Here is a 24,907-nt window from a genome sequence, read left to right as displayed (position 1 = left end):
TTCCTAGTGCTCGCTGGTCAGGCTTCCTATTTTGTATTCTTGTTTCTATGTTTTTAGACAAGAATATCCCCAGTGAGTTGCTTCATCCTTGTTTTGTTCATTGTAGTACTTCAGGCACTTGAAACACAAAATAAATATTTAATATCAATTAGCTTGAAGGAATGTTGGGTTGCACTCAAATGCAACCTCCTGGCACCACTGCTCATAAAATGTCCCATCGCTGTCCTCACACACCCTCAACTTCTGCCATGTCGGCAGCTCTAAATTCAACTCACAGTCGCCACATCTCTGCTTTGAATTCTGGCAAGCTCCAGGCCAGGGGGCATTCTGGCCCAACATCCCAATGTCCTCTTGTCATATCTCATTAGGCACCTCAGCATCAGTGCCTTCATGAGGCACTTAGCTTTCTACAGCAGAGGCTGCTTAGCATTTCAGAATTATAAACTCGAGAGCTGACATGGAACCCGTAGATAACGGGTTGGCCAGCCCCATATTTTATGGCTGAGGGACCCAGGACTCTGGGGTGCTATGTGCTTCAGTGAGTTTCCACATCCAATCATTTTAGAAGAAGTTATCTCCCATGAAAAATAATGCAGAAGGAGTTGTAAACAGATCTCTTGAGGATGGAAATGGAGACTGGAGCAGGCTCATGAGTGTGATAACTGTAAGAGCTGCAGATGTTTCCTGCCCTTGGTTAAGATCCTGTAGAATCAATAAAACTGCTTATGATGGGCAAGATCCCCATTAATAGTTTTGTATTCGACCTCATTGCAGTTTACAAATAAAAAATATTATATTATACTAAAAATGACAGCTTACTCTGCTGGGTATTTTATATACTCTGGCTCATTTGTCCTCACAAGTTTCCTTGAAAGGAACACACATTTTACTATGAATGAGAAGAAACTTGCAGGTGCTATAAGCTTGCTCTGTAGTGGAAAGAAAGTAGGTGTTGGAGCCAGAAATAGAATCAAGCCTGAGAATTCTTATAATTAATTGGAGACAGGTTCCAGGATGCCAGTCTGTGTGTGAAGAGAATTGCTAGCAGACAAGTACCCAGTACTAGGCAGGAATGTCCATGTTCATGGTCACTGGCCCCCATGGTACTGAGGTTGCCTTGTGGTGACTGCTAAGCATCTGTTAGTAAAGATCACATTGGTAAGTCAAGATAACCTCACATAGAACTGTATTTGTATTCTTCTCCTCTAGTCTAATTTTCTAAAGTACACTTTTCAGCCATTGGCCCATTTGACTTAAAACTGGATTCTAGGGACAGTGTAACCCTATCTTAAAAGACATTTAGTAAAATGGAAAAAAAATCAGCATAAGTAGATTTAAACTCTAAAATATTCTAGTAATAAAATGCCCTTAATATTAATACTTTGCAAAATGTTTTCATATAGATGAGAGCCCTTCAAACTGTTTTGATATATATTATTTTATTTGGTAACAAAAACAATCTGTTTTATCTAAGAAATTAAGACATAGAATAAGAGCTTAAAGTTCACATTACATTACAATCAGCAATAAAAAGTAAAAATAGTTGTTATAATAGTAATAATAATAATGGGCACATTTGCTGCCAGATTTAACTTTCTAAATTACCTGAAGTATCTAAACATCTCTATAACAAATACAACAGAGTGACTCTAATAAAAAATACTACCAAAAACAAACAAAACGAAAGCATCTTTCAGAGCAAATATGCCAGACACACAAAATGAAAATGCTAGAAAATGTCAGAAGACATTTCCTCCCGATGCGTAGTCATGTTTTGTGTAGCAGAGATAATGTGCTACCTGCCTACCACCCTGTTCCAGGTGGAGATGAAAGCACAAATATGGAGATCATCTTAGGGAAGTAAAACCGGTCACACCCTGGCTGACAGACAAGCTTTCTGCCCCACAGGGGTGTTTTTCCTGAAGTCAGTTTTCTGTCAGTAGAACTACCAGCTTTCTCTTGGTTAGTATTTTCTCAGCCTTTTCTTGTCATTATGTATGTTTTAGGTGTGCCTCTGATAAACATCCAGCTTTCTGTTCTTTTCTCTGATCCAATAATCTCCTTTACCTGACAAGTGTCATACATTTATGTGTATTATAATTACTGCTACAACCCTGTTGTGTTTTTTATATCCTCTCATGTATCTTCACTGCTTCTACTTTTTCCTTTCCCACTTTCTCTTGGATGAATGGAGTTTATTTGTTCTCCCTTATTCCCTCTAGTGACTTGGAAATTGTTTATTTTCTTTTAGTGATTAACTTAAAACTTGTAAATGTGCACATGGCTAACGGAGTCTATTAATTTCTCCATCTAAATCTCTAAATCTAATCATTCTTTTTCATCTTTCATCTTCCTGAATTTAAAAGCTCAGTAGTAACACTGACGGTGTGATGAGAGCCGAGAAAATAACCCATAAACACAGCAAGACAAGCAGTGTTGTTTATGTTTTTCTAAATTTAAACTGCTTGTATTATTGTCATTGATTCTTGTTGTTTACTGATTTCTCATCATTATTCATAAATATTGTTCCTTCCTCCAGGACTCAGTCTCCATATTCCTAAAGGATTATTCCTTTTGTAATCCTTTCAGTGAGAGCCTATGCATAAGATACCCTCACCTTTGGTAGTAAAATATAGTCTGGGTTTTTTTGTTTGTTTGTTTGTTTGTTTGTTTGTTTTTTAGCATTGAGTAATACTGTATTTTGCCTCTGTCTTGGTCTTTCTGTTCTATTTTTCTCAAACTTTTATTACAAGCATATTGAATCGTTTTATTATATCTTTTGTGCCTCAGTGTCTCCTTTATATTTTTCATTTCTTTATCTTTCTGTGCTGCTTTATGGATTATTTCTCACAGCTATTTTAATCTCTTTCAAATAACGCTTGAGTTTTTCATTTCAATATATATATATTAATTTCCAGAGAGTCTATGTAGATCATTTGAAAACACATCTGTTATATTTTTGTAACTGCTCATTTATTTAGGACTCAAATTTGTGTTTATTAGTTTTATCTTACTTTATAGGCTATTTCAGATTGATATAATATCTACAGATTTTGTTGTGCTAACTCTATTATCTGTTATATCTGTTGAGTTTTCCTTGTAAGGTCTATTGTCTTAAGTAGCTTGTAATTATTTTATTGTGAGGTCATGTTCATTGGGGATGGCTTCCACACAAATGGGACATGCCCTGTGGTGATGTAAAGTATCACTTATAAGCAGGGTTGTTCTTCCTTCTGCCAGAGCCCCAAGGACTTCTGGCTTTCAATTGATTAATAACTCTCAACTTGAAATTTTCATTGTGAATCAGATCATGTAATTTCAAACCCAACACCCACATTTAGAGTGTGAATTTATCATTAAAAGTTTATTGATACTTCCCTGAACCAGTGCATGGAGTTCTTCTAGACTTTTTTTATGCGGAAAGAGCAGCCTTTTTTATTTTTTAAGAGAGAGAGAGACAGACAGGAACAGACTGACAGGAAGGGACAAACTGACAGGAAGGGAGAGAGATGAGAAGCATCAACTCATAGTTGCGGCACCTTAGTTGTTCATTAATTGCTTTCTCATATGTGCTTTGACCACGGAGCTCCAGCCAAGCCAGAGACCTTTGGGCTCAAGCTAGCTACCATAGGTCATGTCTATGATTCCATGCTCATGCTGCAACCCTGTGCTCAAGCTGGTGAACCTGTACTCAAGTAGGCGACCTTGAAGTTTTGAACCTGGGTCTTCAGTGTCCCAAGCTAATGCTCTATCCACTGCACCACTGCCTGGTCAGGCAGGACAACCTTTTGAAGCTTCTGTTTCTATTCAGAGGCCTTGGTTCTAGCAGCCCATCTTTTGTAGGCCCAAGACAACATCTTCTTTCCCTGTGCGCATCAAAACTCCACCCCTAGTAATATAGATTGTGTTCAGTCCCTGGACACTCCTGGGCCAACTACACAGCTTTAGTTCCTCTGGCACTGAGCTGCTTCTTATTTCTGGCCCTTGGGAAATTTTAGGGGTTTTTGTTAAGATAGTGAATATATTGAGTAAGCATGTATTGAGTTTCTACTATCTGCTAAGCACTGTGCTGCCTGTGGGAATAAAACAACACATGTGATGTGGTCACTGTTCTCAACTAGCCTTCCTGTGGCCAGAGACAGGCATTTCAGTAAAGATAACATGATGTGGACAGGCCATGAGTGTCACACAGTGCATAAATGACCAAGCACTGTAGCTTACTCAAGGAGTACAAAAGAAACAAGTTAATTTTGTAAAATATGACTGATTGAAATAAAGATGTCATTCTATAGAAAATTCAAGTACAATAAAATAATCAGAGAACATATGGCAATCTCTGTAATATCAAATGTTACAAGTAATTATTATTTCCATTTAAAAAAACAGTTTTTTGAGCAACTAAAATGCCAAAGGTAGCCTGACCTGTGGTGGCACAGTGGATAAAGAGTCAACCTGGAATGCTGAGGTTGCCGGTTCAAATCCCTGGGCTTTCCTGGTCAAGATACATATGGGAGTTGATGCTTCCTGCTCCTCCCCACTTCTCTCCCTCTCTTTCTCTCTCTAAAAATTAAGAAATAAAATTTAAAAAAATTTTTTAAATGACAAAGGCAAATACAAAAACTCTATGCTTATATGATAAATTCCACCATATTTTTCTGGCAAGATTTTAAGATGAGTTTTTTCTTTTAATAATAAAAGTTTATTATTCAGCCACTGTGACATAATTATCAGTTTTTCAAGTGTTTTTAATTTTATTAAAATTTCACTTAATGTAAACATTGATTTATTTTCAGTTACTTCATTTTATTTTATTTTTTATTCTCTTTCTAAGTGAGGGGAGGGGAGATAGACAGAATTCTGCATGTGCCCCAACCAGGATCCACCTAGCAACCCCATCTGGGGCCAATGCTCTGCCTTTGGGGCCATGCTTGCAACCGAGCTATTTTTTTTTTTTAGCGCCTGAGGTGCAGGCTCCACAGAGACATCCTCAGTGCCCAGGGCCAATATGCTCAAACCAATTGAGTCATGTCTGCAGGAGGGGAAGAGAGAGAGAGAGAAAAAGGAGAGGATGAGGGGTGGAGAAACAGACGGTCGCTTCTCCTGTGTGCCCAGACTGGTAATCAAACCCAGGATATTCACATGCTGGGCTGACACTCTACCACAGCCAACATGCCAGAGCCTGGTTTTATTTAATAAAATTGCAAAAGTAATCTGCTTTGTATAATTATTATATTTTATTATCAGGAATGTCAAAGTGAGAGACTACCTGTCGTTTCCAGTACAAAATATTAAAAAAGAGAGAGCAAGAGAAAGAAAGAAAGAAAGAAAGAAAGAAAGAAAGAAAGAAAGAAAGAAAGAAAGAAAGAAAGAAAGAAAGAAGGGAGGGAGGGAGGGAGGGAGGGAGGGGAAGGAAGAAAGGGAGGGAGGGAGGGAAGGAGGGAGGGAGGGAAGGAAGGAGGAAGGAAGGAAGGAAGGAAGGGAGGGAGGGAGGGAGGGAGGAAGGAAAGAAAGAAAAAGAAAAATGAAGGAAGAAAAATAATTTTGGTGAAGATATTTTTTCCTTGTTTCTTTTTTAATCTAAATATAGTGCATGATCATTTTATTATGTTTTTATGTGGAAGATCTTGTGCTTACACTCAATGAAGAACACTGACATTCATCCCACACCCTTTCTAGCAAACCACACTGCTCGTTTTCCCCAGCACCATCTCCGCGATAGGGTTTTCATACAAATTCACATTCTGTCTCCTTTTACATCTTCCATTACATTTAGTACCCTTACGGCATTTGTCAGTGGGTGGATGTGGCATGCACATCCAAGAGCATTTCTAGAAGGCCACAGTTAGCTCACTGCAAGAGTAAATCACAGGATACAGTGAGACCCACTGATGGTCAGGAAAGAGAGGGAACCAATTTGGGTAAAATTATACCAGTAATTAAACCAAAGATCAACTAGAATGACCAAACTGGGCTCATTTCCATACGAATAACATCTTCTGAATAACTGCTAAAATGTTCTTTGAGATATTATCCTTTTAGTTTCATTAGGACGATATAAATTTTGATAAACTTATTTTTGCATCCAGAACTTTATTTGAATACTTAATCCAAAACAGACTAAACTGAAATAAATGATCACATCAAGATCCAAGTTGTAATTTTTATTCAGAGCTTCAAATTGAATCAGTGTTCTCATTTTTCTTTAGTCAGTTCCCTTCTGTTTTAAGATCTTAGTCTCTGTTCTCCTCCTTCCCCCAATGTTGGTTTCTTCTGTTCCCCTAACATCTTTACCTTCCTCATCTTCTCCCCCGAATGTCACTGTGGTTCAGGGTACTCATCTCTTCTCTTTCTTTGTCATTGACACCAGCAGTGTTTACCAATCTTTATATTTCAGCTCAATTCTGTTCACTTTTTCTGAACTTGAAAATATTTGGGAGGCTGCTTGCCTCCCTGATCTTGAGAGCAATGAGTATTTCTCATACGTTTAAAAATGCTTACATGGTACTGTAAGGTATACATGAAGATTAAACAGGAGAGTGAGTTGAACCTACTACATCCTGAATTCATTATCCCGAATCCAGTGCATGCCAAATTCACAGGTCTTTAGCGAGGCACTCCAAGTGTTTTCTTTGTAGGGATAAATAGGAACATGAGAGTTTTCCTGGACACCCTTCCAGGTGTTCAGTAGGCACATGTAGACAATAGTTTTCAATGCCACTGATTTGTAATTTTGCCTAGCTGTTGCACAAGCAGAAAAAGTCCACATGAGTTTCAGCAAGTGACTAATCTCTGTTCAGCATATAACATATTTCTCTAAAATAGCTTATTTGGCAAGATTATCATCATGTATTATTCTAAAATTTTAAGCAAAATAATTTTTTAATCTTATAATTTCAATAAAAAGTCTGTGCACTAACTAGATATTTTACCTGATTGATTATGATACAGAATCTGAGCTAGCTTTCAATTTCTCCTAAAGTAGTAAAGTTTTGTATTTTCTGCCCTTAAAATTTTCATTATTGTATCTTTTCTTATTATCATATCTTCTGATAACTTCTGTGTACGTATCCAAAATATCGATTTTAACAATTTTAAACAAAAGCTTTAATCCTAGTCAATTAGGATGCAAATATATACTGTCATAATTCACCAAAATCAAACCAAATGCTATCATTTTTAAACAGATGCCTATAATATTTTATTTGAATCTCTGCTTTTTACACTTTATTATACATTCCTCCAGAATGTAGATCTGACTTGGGTCTGTAGCATTAATATTACTAGAAGTAGCATGCATTCAATGATGGTGGTAGAAGCTTCCGCAGGTGAGCGTGCTCCAGCTCTGTGACCCTCCACGATATTGAATGTCCAGGACATTGAAGGGCATCCTACTGGATGACATATTTAATACCTCCACCAACCCCCATCCAAACCCTGTGGTTGGGAGAAGCTCTAAGGCACAATTCTGACTCCTCCCTGTTGCTGGTGGGAAAAGCCCTCCAAAGCCCCACCGTGCACCCCTCTTGCCACCTGCCAGTGATTCAGCTGCTGGCAGCCCCCAGCTCGTGTTTCCAGACAGGCTCTAGGAAGGATCAGAGAAGGACTTGGGAGAATTAGAGAGGACAATTAACCTGCAGAACAGCTCACAGCTATGAGGATATCATGGTGGGCCACTGAGCTGGTTCTTTAAGCTTACCTATCTACCTCTCGTTTTGTACTATACAATGTCATTTAATTGTTATATTGGCATTTAGCATATTGCAATGCTTATGTTTTTAAGGATACGGAATATATATAATCAAGCAAAAAGAAATTGGAAAAGCGATAGAGAAATAAAAGTGCTATTTATTATTGCTATCAAGAAGTATTCTCTATTTGAGTTTTGTGGAAGTCATACCAGTATTACCTTTTTATTAACAGTAGTATTTGACAGTTGCATTCTTCTGAGTAGCTACATGTATATCTGTTTTCAACATAAATTGGCTGATGATCATTGCTTCATCATAGCTGTGATCTGAGACCCCACCACATCCCACAGAATGGTTTAATTAATTGACATATTTTTCTTTTATCAGATTTTTTTGAAAAACAAAATTTCAAGTCTATTTTAAAGGACATACAAGCGCAACTTATATTTTTCATCAAAATTTAATTAATTTGTCCTTTCTGTGTAACAGTGATGACAACATAATTTAACAAGTTTTGTGGTCTGGTCTGAGCCCCCAGCAGAGGACAGAGCCTACTTGTTTAACCTTTAATAATATTGGTGCAGGCCCTGGCTGGTTGGCTCAGTGGTAGAGCATCGGCCTGGCGTGCGGAGGTCCCGGGTTCAATTCCCAGCCAGGGCACACAGGAGAAGCGCCCATCTGCTTCTCCACCCCTCCCCCTCTCCTTCCTCTCTGTCTCTCTCTTCCCCTCCCGCAGCCAAGGCTCCATTGGAGCAAACATGGCCCGGGCGCTGGGGATGGCTCCTTGGCCTCTGCCCCAGGCGCTAAAGTGGCTCTGGTCGCGACAGAGCGACGCCCCCGGAGGGGCAGAGCATCGCCCCCTGGTGGGCAGAGCATCGCCCCCTGGTGGGCGTGCCTGGTGGATCCCGGTCGGCGCATGCGGGAGTCTGTCTGACTGTCTCTCCCTGTTTCCAGCTTCAGAAAAATACAAAATAATAATAATAATAATAATAATAATAATAATAATAATAATAATATTGGTGCAACTTGTGGTTTTAAGTATCATTAAGAAACTTGAGAGAATACATAAAATAACAGTGCATTTATTTTTTCTTTCTCTCTCTTTCTAGCAATGCAGCAAAAAGGCCTCGGCCTCTCTCCTGTGGCTTTTAAAGTCATCGGGCATCATCGCGAACCGCCCCTGGCCGCGAATCTCCCTCACGGTCATCACCACGGCCATCATTTTAACCATGGCTGTATTCAACATGGTGAGTCATGGCTCCTGCCAAACAGAGAATTCTTTGCTTCCAATACCAGTCTTAGTGGAATTTAGAAATCTTGCCTGTAGTTCCTTGGGCAGAACCAATCTCTGCCTATTAAAGTCAACATCCAACCGCTGCAGCAGCAGCCACTCTAAGGAAAAGGATGCTTTCTGTGGGAGCACCTGAGAGAGGGGGCTCCTCCCAGCAGTTTCCCACCATCTTGCTCATTGGGGCTCTCAGCTACAGAAACGACACTGAATGTCAGTGGACAAACATGGAGGGGTAACGGACCATTGAATCAAGGACAGTGCAGCGGCAGAGTTGTCCTGCTCCAGAGTTTAAAAGGCCCAGTTTCAAACATCAGCTCCCACCTTACCTGCTGTGTGACTTTGGAAAGTTTTTATTAAACTACCACAGGTTGCATTTCTGTTTCTCAAAAATGAGAACTGACACTTTTCTGGCAAAGTGGTGTCTGGGGTAAATGAGCCGATGTTTCCAGGATAGCACCAGGCATTTTATAAATATGTAACCAGTGGTCACTCTTACTATATTGGTATTATCATTACTGGTGTATTCTTAAAAATAGGCAGGTAGGTAGTCAATGCATGTTGCGACACATCCTTATCATTATTCTGACATCATCATCAACAACCATAAAACATAATGGTTTATGTTTCAAATTTCAAATGTGGGGTGCTTTACTAGTTATTGGAACTGCAAGGTATCATAAGCTACAGTCCTTGCCTTCCAGAAGCATAAAGTCAGGTTGAGAAGATAGAGTTTATATATTAAATAAAACATAGTTTTCATAAATGAGACAACATTCATTCAACCAAAAACATATGTATTAAGCATAAATATATGCCTAGTATGTTGCTAGATGCTCAGAATCCAAAGAGGGTTCTCTGCCTTCCAGACGTTCATGGTGATGTCCAGGACAGAAGGCAAACCTAGTATAGAGAGTCTGAGGGCCACAGGAGAAGCATATCGAGAGGAGGCAAGGGGAGGGGAGAGCAGGGCCTGCTGCACCGAATTGTAGGATGGGTAGAAAGAGTTTGAGAGATAGTGGATGAGAGATGAGGAGGGAAGACATTTGGTATCTAGTATTGGAAGCAGAGCAGATGTTTGTATTAAGTAAAACATAAGGCTGAAGAACCAGAAAAGGATCTGGAATGTTTCCTTGAGCTCAGTTCTCAACAGTATCCTATAGAGCAGTGGTCCTCAACCACCAGGGCGCAGACCGGTACCAGTTCGTGGGCCATTTGGTACCGGTCCACAGAGAAAGAATAAATAACTTACATTATTTCCGTTTTATTTATATTTAAGTCTGAACGATATTTTATTTTTTAAAAATGATCAGATTCCCTCTGTTACATCCATCTAAGACTCACTCCTGACGTTTGTCTCGTAAGTTCAACAATTATATTTTAAAATACCACAGTTTTTACGCCGGTCGCATAATTTTATTTTGTGCATTTATTCGTCCCACCCTAAAGGCCGATCCGTGAAAATATTTTCTGAGATTAAACCGGTCCGTGGCCCAAAAAAGGTTGGGGACCACTGCTATAAAGTATACACTTCTCCTGACACACACCTGGAGATTCAGGTGAGGGCAATGCCAGCTGGAAGCCAGACGGGCTGAGGTGCCAGCTGCAGGGTCGGGGTAGCCTCTTCGTCTGCTTCACTCTGCCTCTCAGTCCATCTTAAAGACACCTGCAATGGGAGTGTCAGAGACGTACAAGCTCAAAGAAGAGTTTTGGAAATTACAGCTGAAGACAGCTGGCTCAGAGGTAAGGGACTGGGACAGAACATTCATGGACCACAGGGTGCACAAGGTAGAGTTCTGAGTGACTTGAACAGACACAGTGTCTTCAGTCACCCTCATGAGAGGTGATGGCCACTGTCCCTTTATAATGAAGCATTCTTATTCCTCAAAAGTGTGTTCATTCACCTGTGCAGGCACAGAGCCAATCAAACACACTTCCTGAGTTGACCTTCTCTGCTGGCAATACCTACAAGTTATGAGAACAAAACATTTAACATGACATCACACGCTTAAGAGTAAGACCTTTTTTTCTTCATTTTCTTGTGGGTCCTAGAAAAGTGCCATCCATATAAGGGATGGCTACTTAATAGCTACTAAATGAAAGAATGAATCAATAGGGAAGCACACAATTCTTCAAGAAAGAAACCATTAATTTTTGTAAAATCTAGTTTGACCTTATGAAACCAGGATTTGTCACCTAATTTTTAAATGACAGAATCTAACTGGGAAACAAATCTGATTTGGAAGCTAATTGTGTTTCACATAGGATAATTAGTAATGGTTGACAAGCAGTTTAGTCACTGCCTGATGAGCTGAGCATTTAGGAGATTATTTTTTTACAGTAACTGTAATCCCTTTAGAGAGAAGACATCTTCAGTACCAGAAATACATCTTCCAGGGCCTCCCTTTTCCCCTCAAAAGGGAAGGAATTTATTGTCAAGTGAGGTAGAGAAGTCTAAGAAAGACATGCTCTAAAATTGTGATGGATGATCTTTGAGAAAGAAAGGAACTAAGGCTTTGCTTCATGCCCTGAAGGCCCTTCTGTGGCAGTCCAGGCTGTGTGGCAAGGTATAAGTGAGATTACTTCCTCCCTGCCCAGTGGTGAAGAAGAGGAAATCGGAACCACTTGAGCAGGTGTCTCCCCATCAGTGCAGGAGGAATGGCATTCTCTCTAATACCAGCGGGCCCTGAAATTAATGATTCTTTTCCATCAGATGCTCATCTTGTATTTATTTCAAAGAATCATCATAAAGAGTATAAAAGTTGATATTTGGTACAGAAAGGAAATAATTTTCCCTTACTAGGGAATAACTATTAAGTTTCCTTATCATTTCTTACTAATCACAGAAGGGGAAGAATTTATTCATTAGTGTCCCAGCTCTGATCATATCTGAGGCTATACAGATAATGCCCTTCAGCTACTCAGATCTGTGTCCTCTTGAGTTATGACTACAGGAGACAAACACAGAATCCTGTGTCCCCAGCCACATGGTATGGTGCTGTGACTACCCTGGGCCACTCACCTCACCAGATGGTGCTGATGCAGATTCAGACACTGGCCAATCAGAACTGAGCATTGGCGAGGTGCCATGCAAGAGAAGTGGACTCCCAGGTCACGCATTCCCTTTCTGGGGAGATGACACCTGCATTTTAACAGCACTTACTGTATCAGCAGGCATGGTGTTTCAGAGGGACCAGCTTTTAAAATCTCAAAACATAGTGATCTAAATAACAAAACAACTGGGTCAGTTTTATTTAAAATGAATTGTGAGGTTTTAACAAGACATTTTCAACACCTATTGTTTACTTGTGTGTGACACCAACACCCCAATAAAAAGTGGAGGAAAACAGTTATTGAGATTTTATCAAATAAAGATTTTTTTCAAATTGCCATTGACCTGCATGTTTTGCAGTTGACTGTTTAGAATCATGCAGAAAAATTCCCTGCCATTCTGACATTTTAACAGCATCGTAATGTGACTTCCTACATCCTTTTGCAGTCTTTTCTGTGAAACGTCCCAGAGGATACAGTCAACACAGCTTTGTGAACCATGTAGACAAAGAGATAGAAATAGATAACTGGAAATCTATTGGGACTTCTAATTCCAACCAAATGACAAATGCGATGATGTCGTCAGGTCTAAAACAATATTAAATTGCATGTTCATAGTTTAATATTACTTGAAAAAACATAATTTTAAGATTTTTTTAAATTTCCTGAAAAATTTTAAATTTAAAAGTACAGCTAAAAAATATACAATGTTTATTAGCACCTTATTAGGATGTCTTGTGCAGAATGAGAATACTATTTTTCCAATTTTGGCAAAGTTTGTAGAATGTTAAAACTGGTCTAGGAAGGAGTTCCCCAAATAATTACGATTATTAGAAATTCATTCTGTGGAGAAAGTTGTGGCAGTTTAACCTGGAAGAGAAGCGAGAGATTAGTAACTCCCGAGTTGCCTGGCTGTATAGGGAATGACATGAATTTGATATTTTAAAATGAAGAGATAATGGGGGAACTTTATTGAAAATTGTAGTGTGATGTCACATAGACTGAATGAAGAGTTTCTTGACTTGAGGATAGTTAATAAATACTAGAGAATGTTAGCAGAAGGGGTTAAGGAAGTTCTTTATTGTTTTTTGAATTTCAACCATCATATTATTGTAGAGCTTCTTTGCAAGACAGAGTTTTCCACAGGACACGCTTCTATTCATTGTACAGCAAGAATTTATTTTCTTCTCTATAAGGTGATAAAGTAATAGTTTTTGTTAATAATTTTAAGATCTCTGGTGCTTAAGACTAGTAACCTCCATACTAAACTGTCTCCTTCTATTTGCCATTTCTTGATTCTTTAGGGTTTAAATCAACTTTATTTGGGAAATGTCAGATCTAAATTGGTAATATTTGAAGCCCAATGTTTGCCAAGCTATTATGTTGCTGTTCTTTTTTTTTTTTTCTGATATAACTTTTTCCCAGAATTAGCACATTTATAGTTCTACCATGGGTTGTAATATTTTTTGACAAATTCTTTAGTAGTGAATAAAGAAATCTACACTTCTTTGATTTTTCAAATCAGTATTTTTATTTTAATCAATTGAAATAATGGTAGAAACACTGTATCTAGTATCATTTTTGGAACCCAAGAGAAAATAAGAATAGAGTACATAAATGCCTCTGTCTACCAAAGTAGATTAGAAGTTTGGGGCAAGAACTCTGCCATCGAAGGAAATGATGGATGGGTGATTCTTACTCTAAACCTTGAATGTGAATAGCTCGCTCTCTGCAGAAAATACCACCTACTTTATGATTGAGATGAATTTCTTCCAGTAAAGGGAACCTAGCCAAGGAATTCTCTGGTTTGTCATTACTAAACGTTCCTCTGACTGTCAGCCATGGAACAGAAAGTGACTAATACTTTGTCACTTAAACAGGTTGTGCTACAGCTTCTCTGAAAGGAGGGAGACAGAGACAGAAACAGAGATAGAGAGACAGAGAAACAGAAAGACACAGACAGAGACAAAGAAAGAGAGAAGAAGAGAGACAGAGACAGAGAGATCAAATGTGTCCTACCTTGCTAAAAAGTGACGCTGTCTTTCTGGGTGTTGATATTGGTGACCATTACATAAGTATTAATCATCTTTATTTTCTTAGCATTACATTTTAAAAATAAATTAGAACCCCTTTTCCAACAGTGCTAACAGCATCCATCCTCTGAATTTTAATCCCCTGTGATCCTGAGCACTCCCAAATAATAGATAAGATATTGCTACCGGTTATTGCATTTTTTCCCATAAAATTAATTTTTTTCTCAAAATCAAAAACTCATAAAACTCCATTGATTCATTTAATGTTTATACCAAGATGGTAAAGATACTGCAAATACATTCTGAAGACTGATCTCAGGGCAGAGAGCTGAGTGTTTGTGTGCATGGTGATGTCAACCTCAAACATAATTCTAACCAAGCCCTCTGCCCTGGGCTTTGTACTTTTTCAATTTAATATTTAACAGAGATGCTTCTGTGTCCTTTAACATCAGTCCTACAGTTCCATGATTCACTATTAAGTAGATAGCACAAGAATAAATAGTTACTTAGTCAAGAGAAATTCTCAAAGCTTCCAAAAGCAGATGATGCTACTAGCATCTGAAGCACAGATGCTGGGTTGCCCACAGAGCCCTGCTCACTGTGCAGAAAGAACGCAGATACCAATCCTCTTAGCAACACCTACTAATGATTCAATCTTCTTTGTACTAATTCACTGAAAAATAAGCGTTTTCTTTACAGTTTTTCCTGAGTGACTCAGAAGAAACAATACCTCCAACTACCAATACATCAAACACAAGTCTTTCTGCCTCAAATAACCAGGCAGCGACGCTACGGGCGCAAAACTTGTTTTTTCTTCCGGTAAGAGCATTGCACTCATTATCAAGGATTTCACTGTGTTTCTGGGTAGCTTTTATTTCTTTCTCCTATTTAATGTTATGTGCTCCGCTTTCTCACCTATCCGAGGCTTCTCTTTTCTTCTTTGGTGTCAATACCTGAGTAGGTCCTTACCACTTAAAAACTGCCAGTGTTTTTGTAAGAGAAATCTGGCTGATTGGCACTTGTTGGGTGCATGTACAGTCACAATGGCATTTTGATGTTCCCACAGATGGCTCTTGCCTTTATTCTCTTAACTGCTGCATTTTATAGCATGTATCCCAGCATGTGACATTCAGTTATATGTGGCTGAATTTCTGATTTTCTTGCTCATAGATTTTGCAAAATGTTTTATAAACTTACTGAATCATTTTAACCAATGTCCAAAAAGGCCTAGATTGAAATTTCAAAACTGACTAATACATAAGTGTGTTAACTAAAGAGAGGTATGCCAGTTATTTACTGCTTAATAGCATGTTCTATACATTGTTTATGAAAATATATTCTGATATTCTCTTTTTTAATTTTGTGAATAATCATCTAAAAGTAATATAAATTATTAGCACTTAGTTTTTGTTTTGAGGGTGCTAAATGAACTATTTTTGGGACTGAAATTGGTAACTTAGTATGTATACTTTTAGAATGTCCTGCCCATTTTAAAAGGAGAAAGATTTATGCGGTCTGAACAGAATCTAGAGTATATGTCCTGCCCATTTTATGAACTCCGTTAGCAATGGCGATAAAGGAGATTTCCTCTCCTCATTCTTTTGCTGACTTGTTCTGCTGATATTTGGCTTTGATATTTTTTCCCATCTTGCCATTACAATTCCCTGGGAAGCTCACAGTTCTGCTTACAGAGAATGGGGGCATCTGGTGTTCTTTTGAGGCCAGGGCTGTTTCAGAAGCAAGCTGACCAGGGTCCACAGGAATGTCCTGTGGGCTCAGGAAGAGAGGATGGCATCAGCTTTGTCCATTATCCAAGAGGTCTTCACCCTCATTTTAGGCAATAAACCCCCATGAGGATTAGACACCATCTTTTCCATATAGTTATGTGAATGGTGAGAGATGGGTCTCGTAATGATTCACCGGCTGTGAGCTCACTGTGCGCAACGTGGAGCTTCTCCCTTCGGAGAAATGTTTCAAAGGTGTGACCTGGCTCCTCCTCCTTGAATGGATGGCGTTAGCACACCTAGTCCACAGGACAGTAGAGGGAGAGCGCCGCCAAGCTGTCCTCATGTGACATTCACTGGGCACTTCAGTTTAACAGTTTAAAGATGTGTTTTCATAAGAAAAAAAAAAGCATAGCTGGCAAAACATTTTTTTTAAGTCTCTCCATCCAGTATTTTTGGGTAGAACAACTCACCATGGTTGGCACCACTAAAGACAATAAGGTAAATTATTGTGAATTTCCTTTAGGTAAGTCTGCATATATTATTTTTAAAAGAAACAACTCATTAGAAACCCAAGATGGGGAAAAGGTAACATTTACTCACCCTTAAAAGATTCTGAAAAAATTACACAATAGACTCTTTAAAATCTAGGCCACATTTAGTCAACAGGCCACTATTGTTCCAGTAATAAATAAGCCCTCAGGAAGAGGATTATGGTTAGCTTTGCCAAGGAAGTGATGCATGCTCATGTCCAGTCTGTACAGAAACTGCTTTATTAACTTGCAAGTTTAGGAGTCCCAAAAGAGCCTGGAAACACCCAACTTCCCCCTTAATAGATTTTTTAGGTGCATTAGGAAGGCTGTTTTGTGGACATGCACAAAGTGCGCCTCTTCCTCTCAAACCCCATCTTCTGGGATGTCTGAAGCTAAGAACGGAGAGCGGAGTATCACCTTCATTGCTGTGGGTGATACAGTCATATAACCTCTTAACGGTAATTGATGATAGTCCTTGAAAGTCATAAACACAGACATACTTTGTACCCTGCAATACTCATTTTGGAAGTAATTTTTTTTGACAAAGCCAGAGAAGAGTTTAATACATAAAATTCATGTTACACATTTTCATGCCTTTTCTTACAGGTGGGTAACAAATTAAAATCTAAGCTTCTTATTAGCCAAAACAATGATAGGAATTGTTTGTTTTATACAATACTGTGTCCATAGGAAAAAAATCAAACAAACCAGTAGCTGAAGGTGCAAAGAACACTTAGCTACAAAGTGTTCATCCAAGTGTTTCTGTATCATCAACAATAAGCAAGAAAGTAAAAGAAAACAGCAACCTAAAACTTAAAGTAATAAATTATGTTATTTAGTTATATCCAGCCATTACAAAGATGTAGAAAAATATTTAATGACATAGAAATATAATAGTTATGAAAAGTTATTAATTAAATAGTATCACTTAAAAACAGTATAATCCCAAATTTCTAAAATTATAGTACCAAAAATAAGTAGCAAAAAATAGTCTGGTAAGACAGACACAAAATAATTATAGGCTCAAGTTGGATATCAGGGATAATAGGAGATCCTGATTTTTATATGTGTGCTTTGTGTATTTCCTCCATTTTAACATCAGATGCACAATTTCTATAATAGAAAAAAAGTGATTTTAAAATACCCAACAAAATCAATCGTAAAGGGTCTTTCCATGTAGGCAGTCTGTACTCCACTGGGCCTTGAAACCATTTCATCAAAAAAATACCCTGTGAGGTAGACATTAGAATTTCCATTTTCCAGGTGAGGAAACTGAGGCCAAAGGAGACTTAATTACCCAAGATGCCAGTGGCTGTTCCTTTAGTATTAAAATGCAAGTTAATTTTATTGATTAGTTATATCAAAGGTGCTAATAACTATATTAACTTAGTTAACTTAATATTAATTAATGTTACTTTTTTAAGAAACAGAAACCCATAGACACAGAAAACAAATAGTATGGTGGTTACCAGAGGGAAGGGGGTTGGGGTGTATGTAGTAAAGGATAAAGGGGGTCAAATATTAACTAGTATCAATAAATTATATAATTTAGTTATTAAAATATTAATAAGTATTAATTTAAATATTAATAAATAATAATACAACTATCAACTAATAATTATATTAACTGTATCCAAACTACATATATAAAATAACGTGACTAGAAGTTGAACCCTGCTAGAAGTCAGCTGAGGAGCCTGCAGCCAGAAGCCCGACCCCTGGCACTCTCCCCAGTGGGCTCTTTTATGCAGTAGAGACCATGATCCTCAGGGCTCCTAGCTTGGCCTTGAGAGTTATTCTCCCTCATTCACACATCCTTCTGTTTCTATCTTCAGGGTCCCAACCTAACTTTAATTAATTCCCAGAATACCTTGTGCCCGGACTTTAAGAATTCTAGAAAGGTGTTTTTAATAGAAAATGGATTGAAAGCCTACTTCCCATTAACATATGTATTTTCATAGCTATTCCTGAAGTGTGAAAGCTTTTTTAAAGCCTAAGGATGAATTTTAAAATGTGGAACTACAGGTAGGTTTGGATAGGTATTGGCTGGAAAATATTTCAAACTAGAGGTATTACAGAAAACCTTTACACTCTTATCTTCAGCCCCCCCGAATATGCGTGTACAAACTGATATGCACATTCATTCTGCTTTTCATTTGATTAGGCTGAAATTGTCAATAACCTTCATTCTAATAATGGTTTTCAACTTAATTTTAGCAGCATAATCATTTTTAAAACCGAACCTTACAAAGATCCCCAGTTTATAATCATAACAACAGAATCCATATAGAGAGGGGAGCGTATTAGATGATTACTGCAACTCAATTTTCAACTTTCCTTTTTCCCCCCAAGCACAGGACTGATGAGCTCATATCAGTAGCCTTCCAGATAACTTATTGTGGATGACCTTGGCTGGGAAAATAAAAGTAAGAGCTCGAATGACAAAAATAAGCAGTTTATACCTGGCTTTGTTTATATAATGAAACTAAAATAGAGTAGCTTACAAAGTGGACTATTTTTTAAAGACAGAATTTATCAGGCATCAATCAGATCTGTGTTTCATCAAAGTTATTAAACTTTTTTAAGTGCTGTTTCTGTTCTAGGAATGCTAATATAGTAGCAGAACTCCTTGTTCATAAAAACATCATATTAGAAAAAAAAAAAAAAGGTTTTGTGAGAATGGCAACTGTTTCCAGGGCTCTGGGCTCCAAACTTTACTTGTTCTCCTTAGTGACCTAAAAGGAGGACACGATTACCCTCATTTTACAGATGAAAACACTGTAGCACAGACAGGCTAGGTTACTGACCTAAAGAAAGTCAGCCAATGAGTGAAGCAGGAAGGGATCCAGGGATATCCTGACTCTGCGATGCCCACTGTGGTCAACAGTAAGATCAGTGTGGACACAGGGCTGGCCTGCACCGCTTCCCAGGGACAAAATGGATGGCAGGTGCTCGCTGCTTTTTACACTGTTGTTTTTTTTTTTCTTCCCATTTCTTCTGGTGCCTGTCCACTTCCAGGGTATTGTGATTCACTCTGGTCAAAGATTTTAGTTTTTAAAATCCTGTTTTAGATATTCCATCACACACACAATGTATCTTTTAATTTTTATTAAAAATTTAGAAATGCCTTCATTCTCTTATCCTTTGAACAGAACTACCTGTAATGATTTATATCCTCTTAATGAATTTATTGAAGGCCATAAAAGAGTATTCATATTATAATATATGAAAAAATCTTTAGCCTGACCTATGGTGGCGCAGTGGATAAAGTGTCGACCTGGAAATGATGAGGTTGCTGGTTTGAAACCCTGGGCTTGCCTGGTCAAGGCACATATGAGAGTTGATGCTTCCAGCTCCTCCCCCCTTCTCTCTCTCTCTGTCTCTCTCTCCTCTCTCTCCTTCTCTGTCTCTCTCTCCTCTCTAAAAATGAATAAATTTTTAAAATAAGTAAATTAATTAAAAAAAAAGTTTAAAAAAAAAGAAAAAATCTTTAATATGCAGGCAGTCCTATTGGTTTCATTTTCAAGAAGCAAATGGCACTGGCTTAATAATGACATGTCTTCAATATAGATTTTTTTAGAATTATTTTGGTTTGGCAATATGCATGAGTATTTTTATTGAACATGCTGAGCTGGGTTGACAAGCCATGTAATGAGTAATTTTTTTCTAAATCAAATGTGTTCAGCATTTACCACTCCATTAAAGAAGAGAAAAAGACATTTGCTTTGACAGCAAGTTTGTAAGTTGACCAGTGAGCTTGGTGGTGGTCCCCAATTATAATTCTTATTTCCACATTTCTCAGAAGAGATGCTAAGTATTGATCTGATGTCTTCTCCCGTTCCAGTACTTTATATACAGCTGCATTCTGGGGTTGATATCCTGCTCAGTTTTCCTACGGGTGAATTATGAATTGAAAATGTTGATCATGATGGCGGCGTTGGTGGGCTACAACATCATCTTTCTTCACACTCATGCCCATGTCCTGGATGACTACAGTCAAGTCTTAATTAAGAGGTAACCTACTTCTTCTTTTTTCTCCTTACTTTAGTTCTTTCATGGAATGTCAATAATGTGTGTTGCTTAAATGCAAATTAACCGTAACATTTTAGTTGGAAATCATTTTGAGAGAGTTTCTTTGAAGCAATGTTCAGAAGGATCAATTATACAGAATATGTGTTATCAACACTTCGAACATATGAAGTGGTTTAGGGAGTCGATTGTTTTATAATCTATACTGTATTGATAAGAGTAATTTAAGGTTTCTCACCCTCAGCACTATTGACATTTTTTTGAATATCAATAATTTTCTGTGGGGTGTGGCTGAATAATTTTGTGTTGAGGGGACTCTCCTGTGCAATGTAGGATATTTAGCAGCATCCCTGACCTCTGCACACTAGAAGCCAGACACAATGCCTTCCCCCAAAGCCATGAATCCAAAATGTTTCCAGATATTACCAAATGTACTCTACAAGGCAAAATGCCCCCCACCCAGTCTAGAACAACTGAATCAACACACATAAAAATAATGGAAAATAAGTAGATATATTCATAAGGTATAGTGCTAAATTTCTTTGGGGAAAGTTTCTAAAATAGCCTTGTCTGGAAGGAGTACTACTTTCACTGTGGTAATTTACTGTTCTATGAAGAAACTGACTACCAAGAAAATACTCGACTGTGTTTACTCCCCCAGCCTTAGGACTAGATAGTGAGAAAATGGTCCTCCCAGGGCCACTCAGTAGGGTTTATACAAGGTTTCCTGTGATCAAATTCTATAAGCTTATAATGAATATTCATTCCCTGTTTGAAAAAAAATGTTTAATCATTATGATACCCTTCATTTCACATTTTAATAGCATAACACTGTTTTACATCAAGTATCAGGTTTATTTCTGGATTTACCAAGCTTCATGTTTCTTCTATGAACACATTGTATAATCTTCCATAATATTTCTGTATTTCTTTTAGTACAAAATAAATGCCTTAACTACTTTCATAGCTTTGTTGCTCCAGAAAGATGGTACATGTTGACAGTGCATGGTCAAATACTTCTCCTTTGGAGGTCGAGTGCCAAGAACACTGTGCAAACGTTTCTTACCAATAAGAATACTTTCAGAAACATAACTGCAAGGCTTTCTCTTTGCCTAATTTAATTTTCATCATCCTCCACACCAAGAAATCCTAATAATCTGTAATCAAGCTTAGGGTAGTGAAGTTGCACAAATGTATAATTGTATTAAGGACATTTTATGATTCCTTAGTCAAGATGAAAATGAAATCAGAAGTTAATTTTCCAATAAATTCTCAAAATTGCCCACCAGATATGCTTTAATATTTCTGTACTGTATCCAGAAAGCCTGTATTGAATCCCTAAGCAAATGTAGCATTACTGATTTTTATGCACAACTGACGATGCTACTAAATTTTCCTTTATTAAATTTGAAGCTCCTGAATGAGCTACACAGCCATAGCAAAAGGAGAAAATTAGATTAGCAAGTTTCTGATGGGAGAGATTTACTTTTAGAAATCTGAGACACCAACTGTGATTAGAACCCCAACAGCAGTAGAGCAATGATTTGGCTAAAGAAAGGGAGTCTTACTCTCTGATTCATTTTAGCCCTTTGGTTTCATTCAGGCCCTTTTTTTGTGTTTGTTCTCTTGGTTTTATCTTTTAATAGGCTTAAAGCTAAGGAAGGCTGTCAGGAGAAGCCCCAGGGACTTGCCTTCACTTCTAAGAGTGAGCCAGCCAGCATCCTCCCCAGAGGGGTGCACCTGTCTCCCTGCTCCTAATCTTGACTTTGCCATTCGGGCACTTTCAGACCCGATTCCTGCACGAACTGCCACAATACTCCCAGAGCCTTTCTGTGCCAAAGGATAAATATTACTCAAATTATAGCAAATTTTTGCTGCTATCAGTTTAAAACTCACCTCATATGAGAAACTCTTCTGAGTGGAAGTTAAGAATTCCCTCCTGATCTGTGTGTTTGATTCCCTCCGCATGTGTTTGAGAGAAACCTGAGACTCTGGTGGAACCTAAAACCCATCCATTTCAATGTTTTCTTTTTTCTGCTGAGACTCCAGGGGTTCCACTACCAAACAACTGATAGTTTCTTCATCCTTTGTCTGGTTGTTGAGGCTGACGCAACTCTTTCAGATATGAAACTAGGAGTAGGGTCTTTAAAAAAGAAACACCTACCTGGGATGGTATCTTGAGAGTGGACATTCCTAAGTCCCAAACCAAAGACACCCTTCAAGGAGAGAACTGGCTTATGAAATGCCAGGCAGCGCCTCCTTTTTGATCGATCGAGTCTGTGTCATTGAAATCACATGTGTGGTCATTTTCCTTTTCTGATCCATTTCTGGTCACCACATCTTTGCCCCCCCCCCACACACACACACACACTTTTCATTCCCAGTGTCCTTGACCTTGCCATGGTCTTTTTTCTGAGACATGTGCTGGCCTGTATGGAAGTCAGTGTCCTTGCTGCCCACCTAAGCCTCTCACCCAGTCCCTGATTGGCATTGAGCATTCCCAGGAAGCCTACAGCCAGCTTCTGGCTTTCACCCCTGGGTGTGCATGAGGACTGAGCCACCCTGTCTCCCTGGAAAGACTGAGAGTATCCTCTGCAGACAAATCTATTGCCTCTGGTGTCTGCCCACCCCTTTTCTATGGTACGTACACTGAGGACTTTCATAGACACTGTTGAATCAAGGAAAGAGCAAAACCCCTTTATAGTTTTCACCCAGCCTGCACCCCCACCCCCTCTGACACAGACAACAGTGTGAGGGACTGCAGGTGAGAAAGGGAGGTGGGGAGAGGTGGAGGAGATGGTGATGGAGGGAGACTTGACATGGGGTGGAGACACACAATACAATATACAGATGAAGCATTATACAATTGTACACCTGCAACCTATATAATTTTGTTAACTACTGTAACCCCAATAAGTTCAATAAAATCCTTAACAAACAAAAAGGAAAGAGCAGATCTCAACCAAGTACCACTGTGGTGTCCACAGTGCCTAAAACTGGGCCTGGCATTGTAAGTGGCTGCTCAGTAGACATGTGTTGGATGAATGAACAAAAGCAGGCTGTGCTCCTAGATAATCAGAGAAGCCTGAGTACTGTCTGCAGTGAAATGTTCACCCCATCTCCTTCCCTGAAAAAAGAGGCTCCTTGGAGACGTGTCCTTCCAGGGTCACCATTGTTTTTGTTTATACCCTTAAATGTCAAAAAAAGTTTGGAGAAGCCATCTCTGTCTACCAGGCAGTGCCCAGCCCTCTTCTGAATACACAATTTGAACATGTGTTGTCCTATATGTGAGTTCATTATGACTCATGTTTCAGGGGCCTTTTCCAAACCAAATTTGACATTGATAATGGGCAAGCTAACAAGATGGAACAAGTCAACAGGGCATTTTTTTTACCAACAGGTTTAGCAAAAAATACGGAAGTATGCACCAGAAAACTCCAGATCAATGAATAATTTAGAAAACAACACCAAACATATTCTTACAGGTTCACGAATGTGGAAAGCCAACTTTTTAGGGGGAAAAAAAGGCTGTTTTGACTGTGCCATTAAAAATTCTAAACCTTGTCATTCACATTAACATGAATAGACCTATAGCATATTATGCTAAGTGAAATAAGTCAGGCAGAGAAAGACAAATACCATATGACTTCACTTGCACATGGACTCTAAATAAACACAACAAATGAACAAGCAAAACCAAACAGAAAGAGACCCATAGATACAGAGAACAAGCTGGTGGTTTCTACCAGGGAAGGAGAGATGGGTAAAAGGAAAAGTAAGTAAATAAATAAATAAATAAATATGCAAAGTATGAAATGACAGAAAGTTTCAACTCCAATGTAGTACTGTAGTTTGGTTGAATTTAATAGTTTTAACTCTAATTTTGTCTCAATAACTTGTCAGTAAAATAGTAATTGCAGATTCTTTTTTTCTTTCTTTGCAAAGGAACACAAATCTCTAAAACAGCTGCTCTAAAAGATGTTCTAACCATTTTGGTTTGCATTTCAGTTATTGATTATAAATAATATAAAATTTGAAAAATAAATCTGTTAGAATGGAGGCCTGCAACTTCCCGATACTTCACATTACCTGCCATTGCGTGATCTGCTAAGTTACCTCATGGTGACGGAAGCTCAGAAATTTCTGGTATTTAGAAGGTCTAAAACAAAATGTTCCTTAATTCTTTGGCCTTTACAACAGTCTTCCATCTTATCTGGGAGAACAGATATTCTTCTGTGTCACTCAATAAGGATTTGGTTCTTGTCTGTGACACTGTCCACAGAAGCCCTCAGCCAGTGCCTCTGAGGACTGAGGACACTTGAGCGCTCTTCATGGTGACGGTGATGTTGATGGCCAAGCTATTGCTGGAAGCTATTTTTGTTTCAAAGACACTGCCCATGACAAATGCTTGTTATAGAGTCTGCAAGACATTGTCAGATTTTTACTGGAAGCTTTTTTCTTGCAGAAAAGAAAAGTCTCAAGGGATGAGTGTTATTATTTCATGGGGACCCAGCAATCCACTTTAAATTTTAAAGAGGTGTTGGGCTGGAGAGCTTGAAAA

At 38.4% G+C, this 24,907-nt stretch overlaps 1 protein-coding gene across 3 annotated transcripts in view; it reads left to right on the top strand.

Moving 5' to 3' along the window:
- The window catches only part of ADCY2 (adenylate cyclase 2), a 412,700-nt gene that overhangs the window by 341,744 nt on the left and 46,049 nt on the right, over positions 1–24,907 (top strand). For all 3 annotated transcript variants that reach the window (XM_066374716.1, XM_066374707.1, XM_066374698.1), the window contains exons 16-18: positions 8,798–8,935; positions 14,760–14,879; positions 20,162–20,331. In XM_066374716.1, coding sequence (XP_066230813.1) covers positions 8,798–8,935; positions 14,760–14,879; positions 20,162–20,331 — 428 coding nt within the window. The remainder of the gene's footprint in view (positions 1–8,797; positions 8,936–14,759; positions 14,880–20,161; positions 20,332–24,907) is intronic.

Source organism: Saccopteryx leptura, chromosome 1 (genome assembly GCF_036850995.1).
Source record: "Saccopteryx leptura isolate mSacLep1 chromosome 1, mSacLep1_pri_phased_curated, whole genome shotgun sequence".
Classification (NCBI taxonomy): domain Eukaryota; kingdom Metazoa; phylum Chordata; class Mammalia; order Chiroptera; family Emballonuridae; genus Saccopteryx; species Saccopteryx leptura.
The sequence above is the reverse complement of the archived record's forward strand: the minus strand, read 5'-3'. Positions and strand labels throughout refer to the sequence as shown.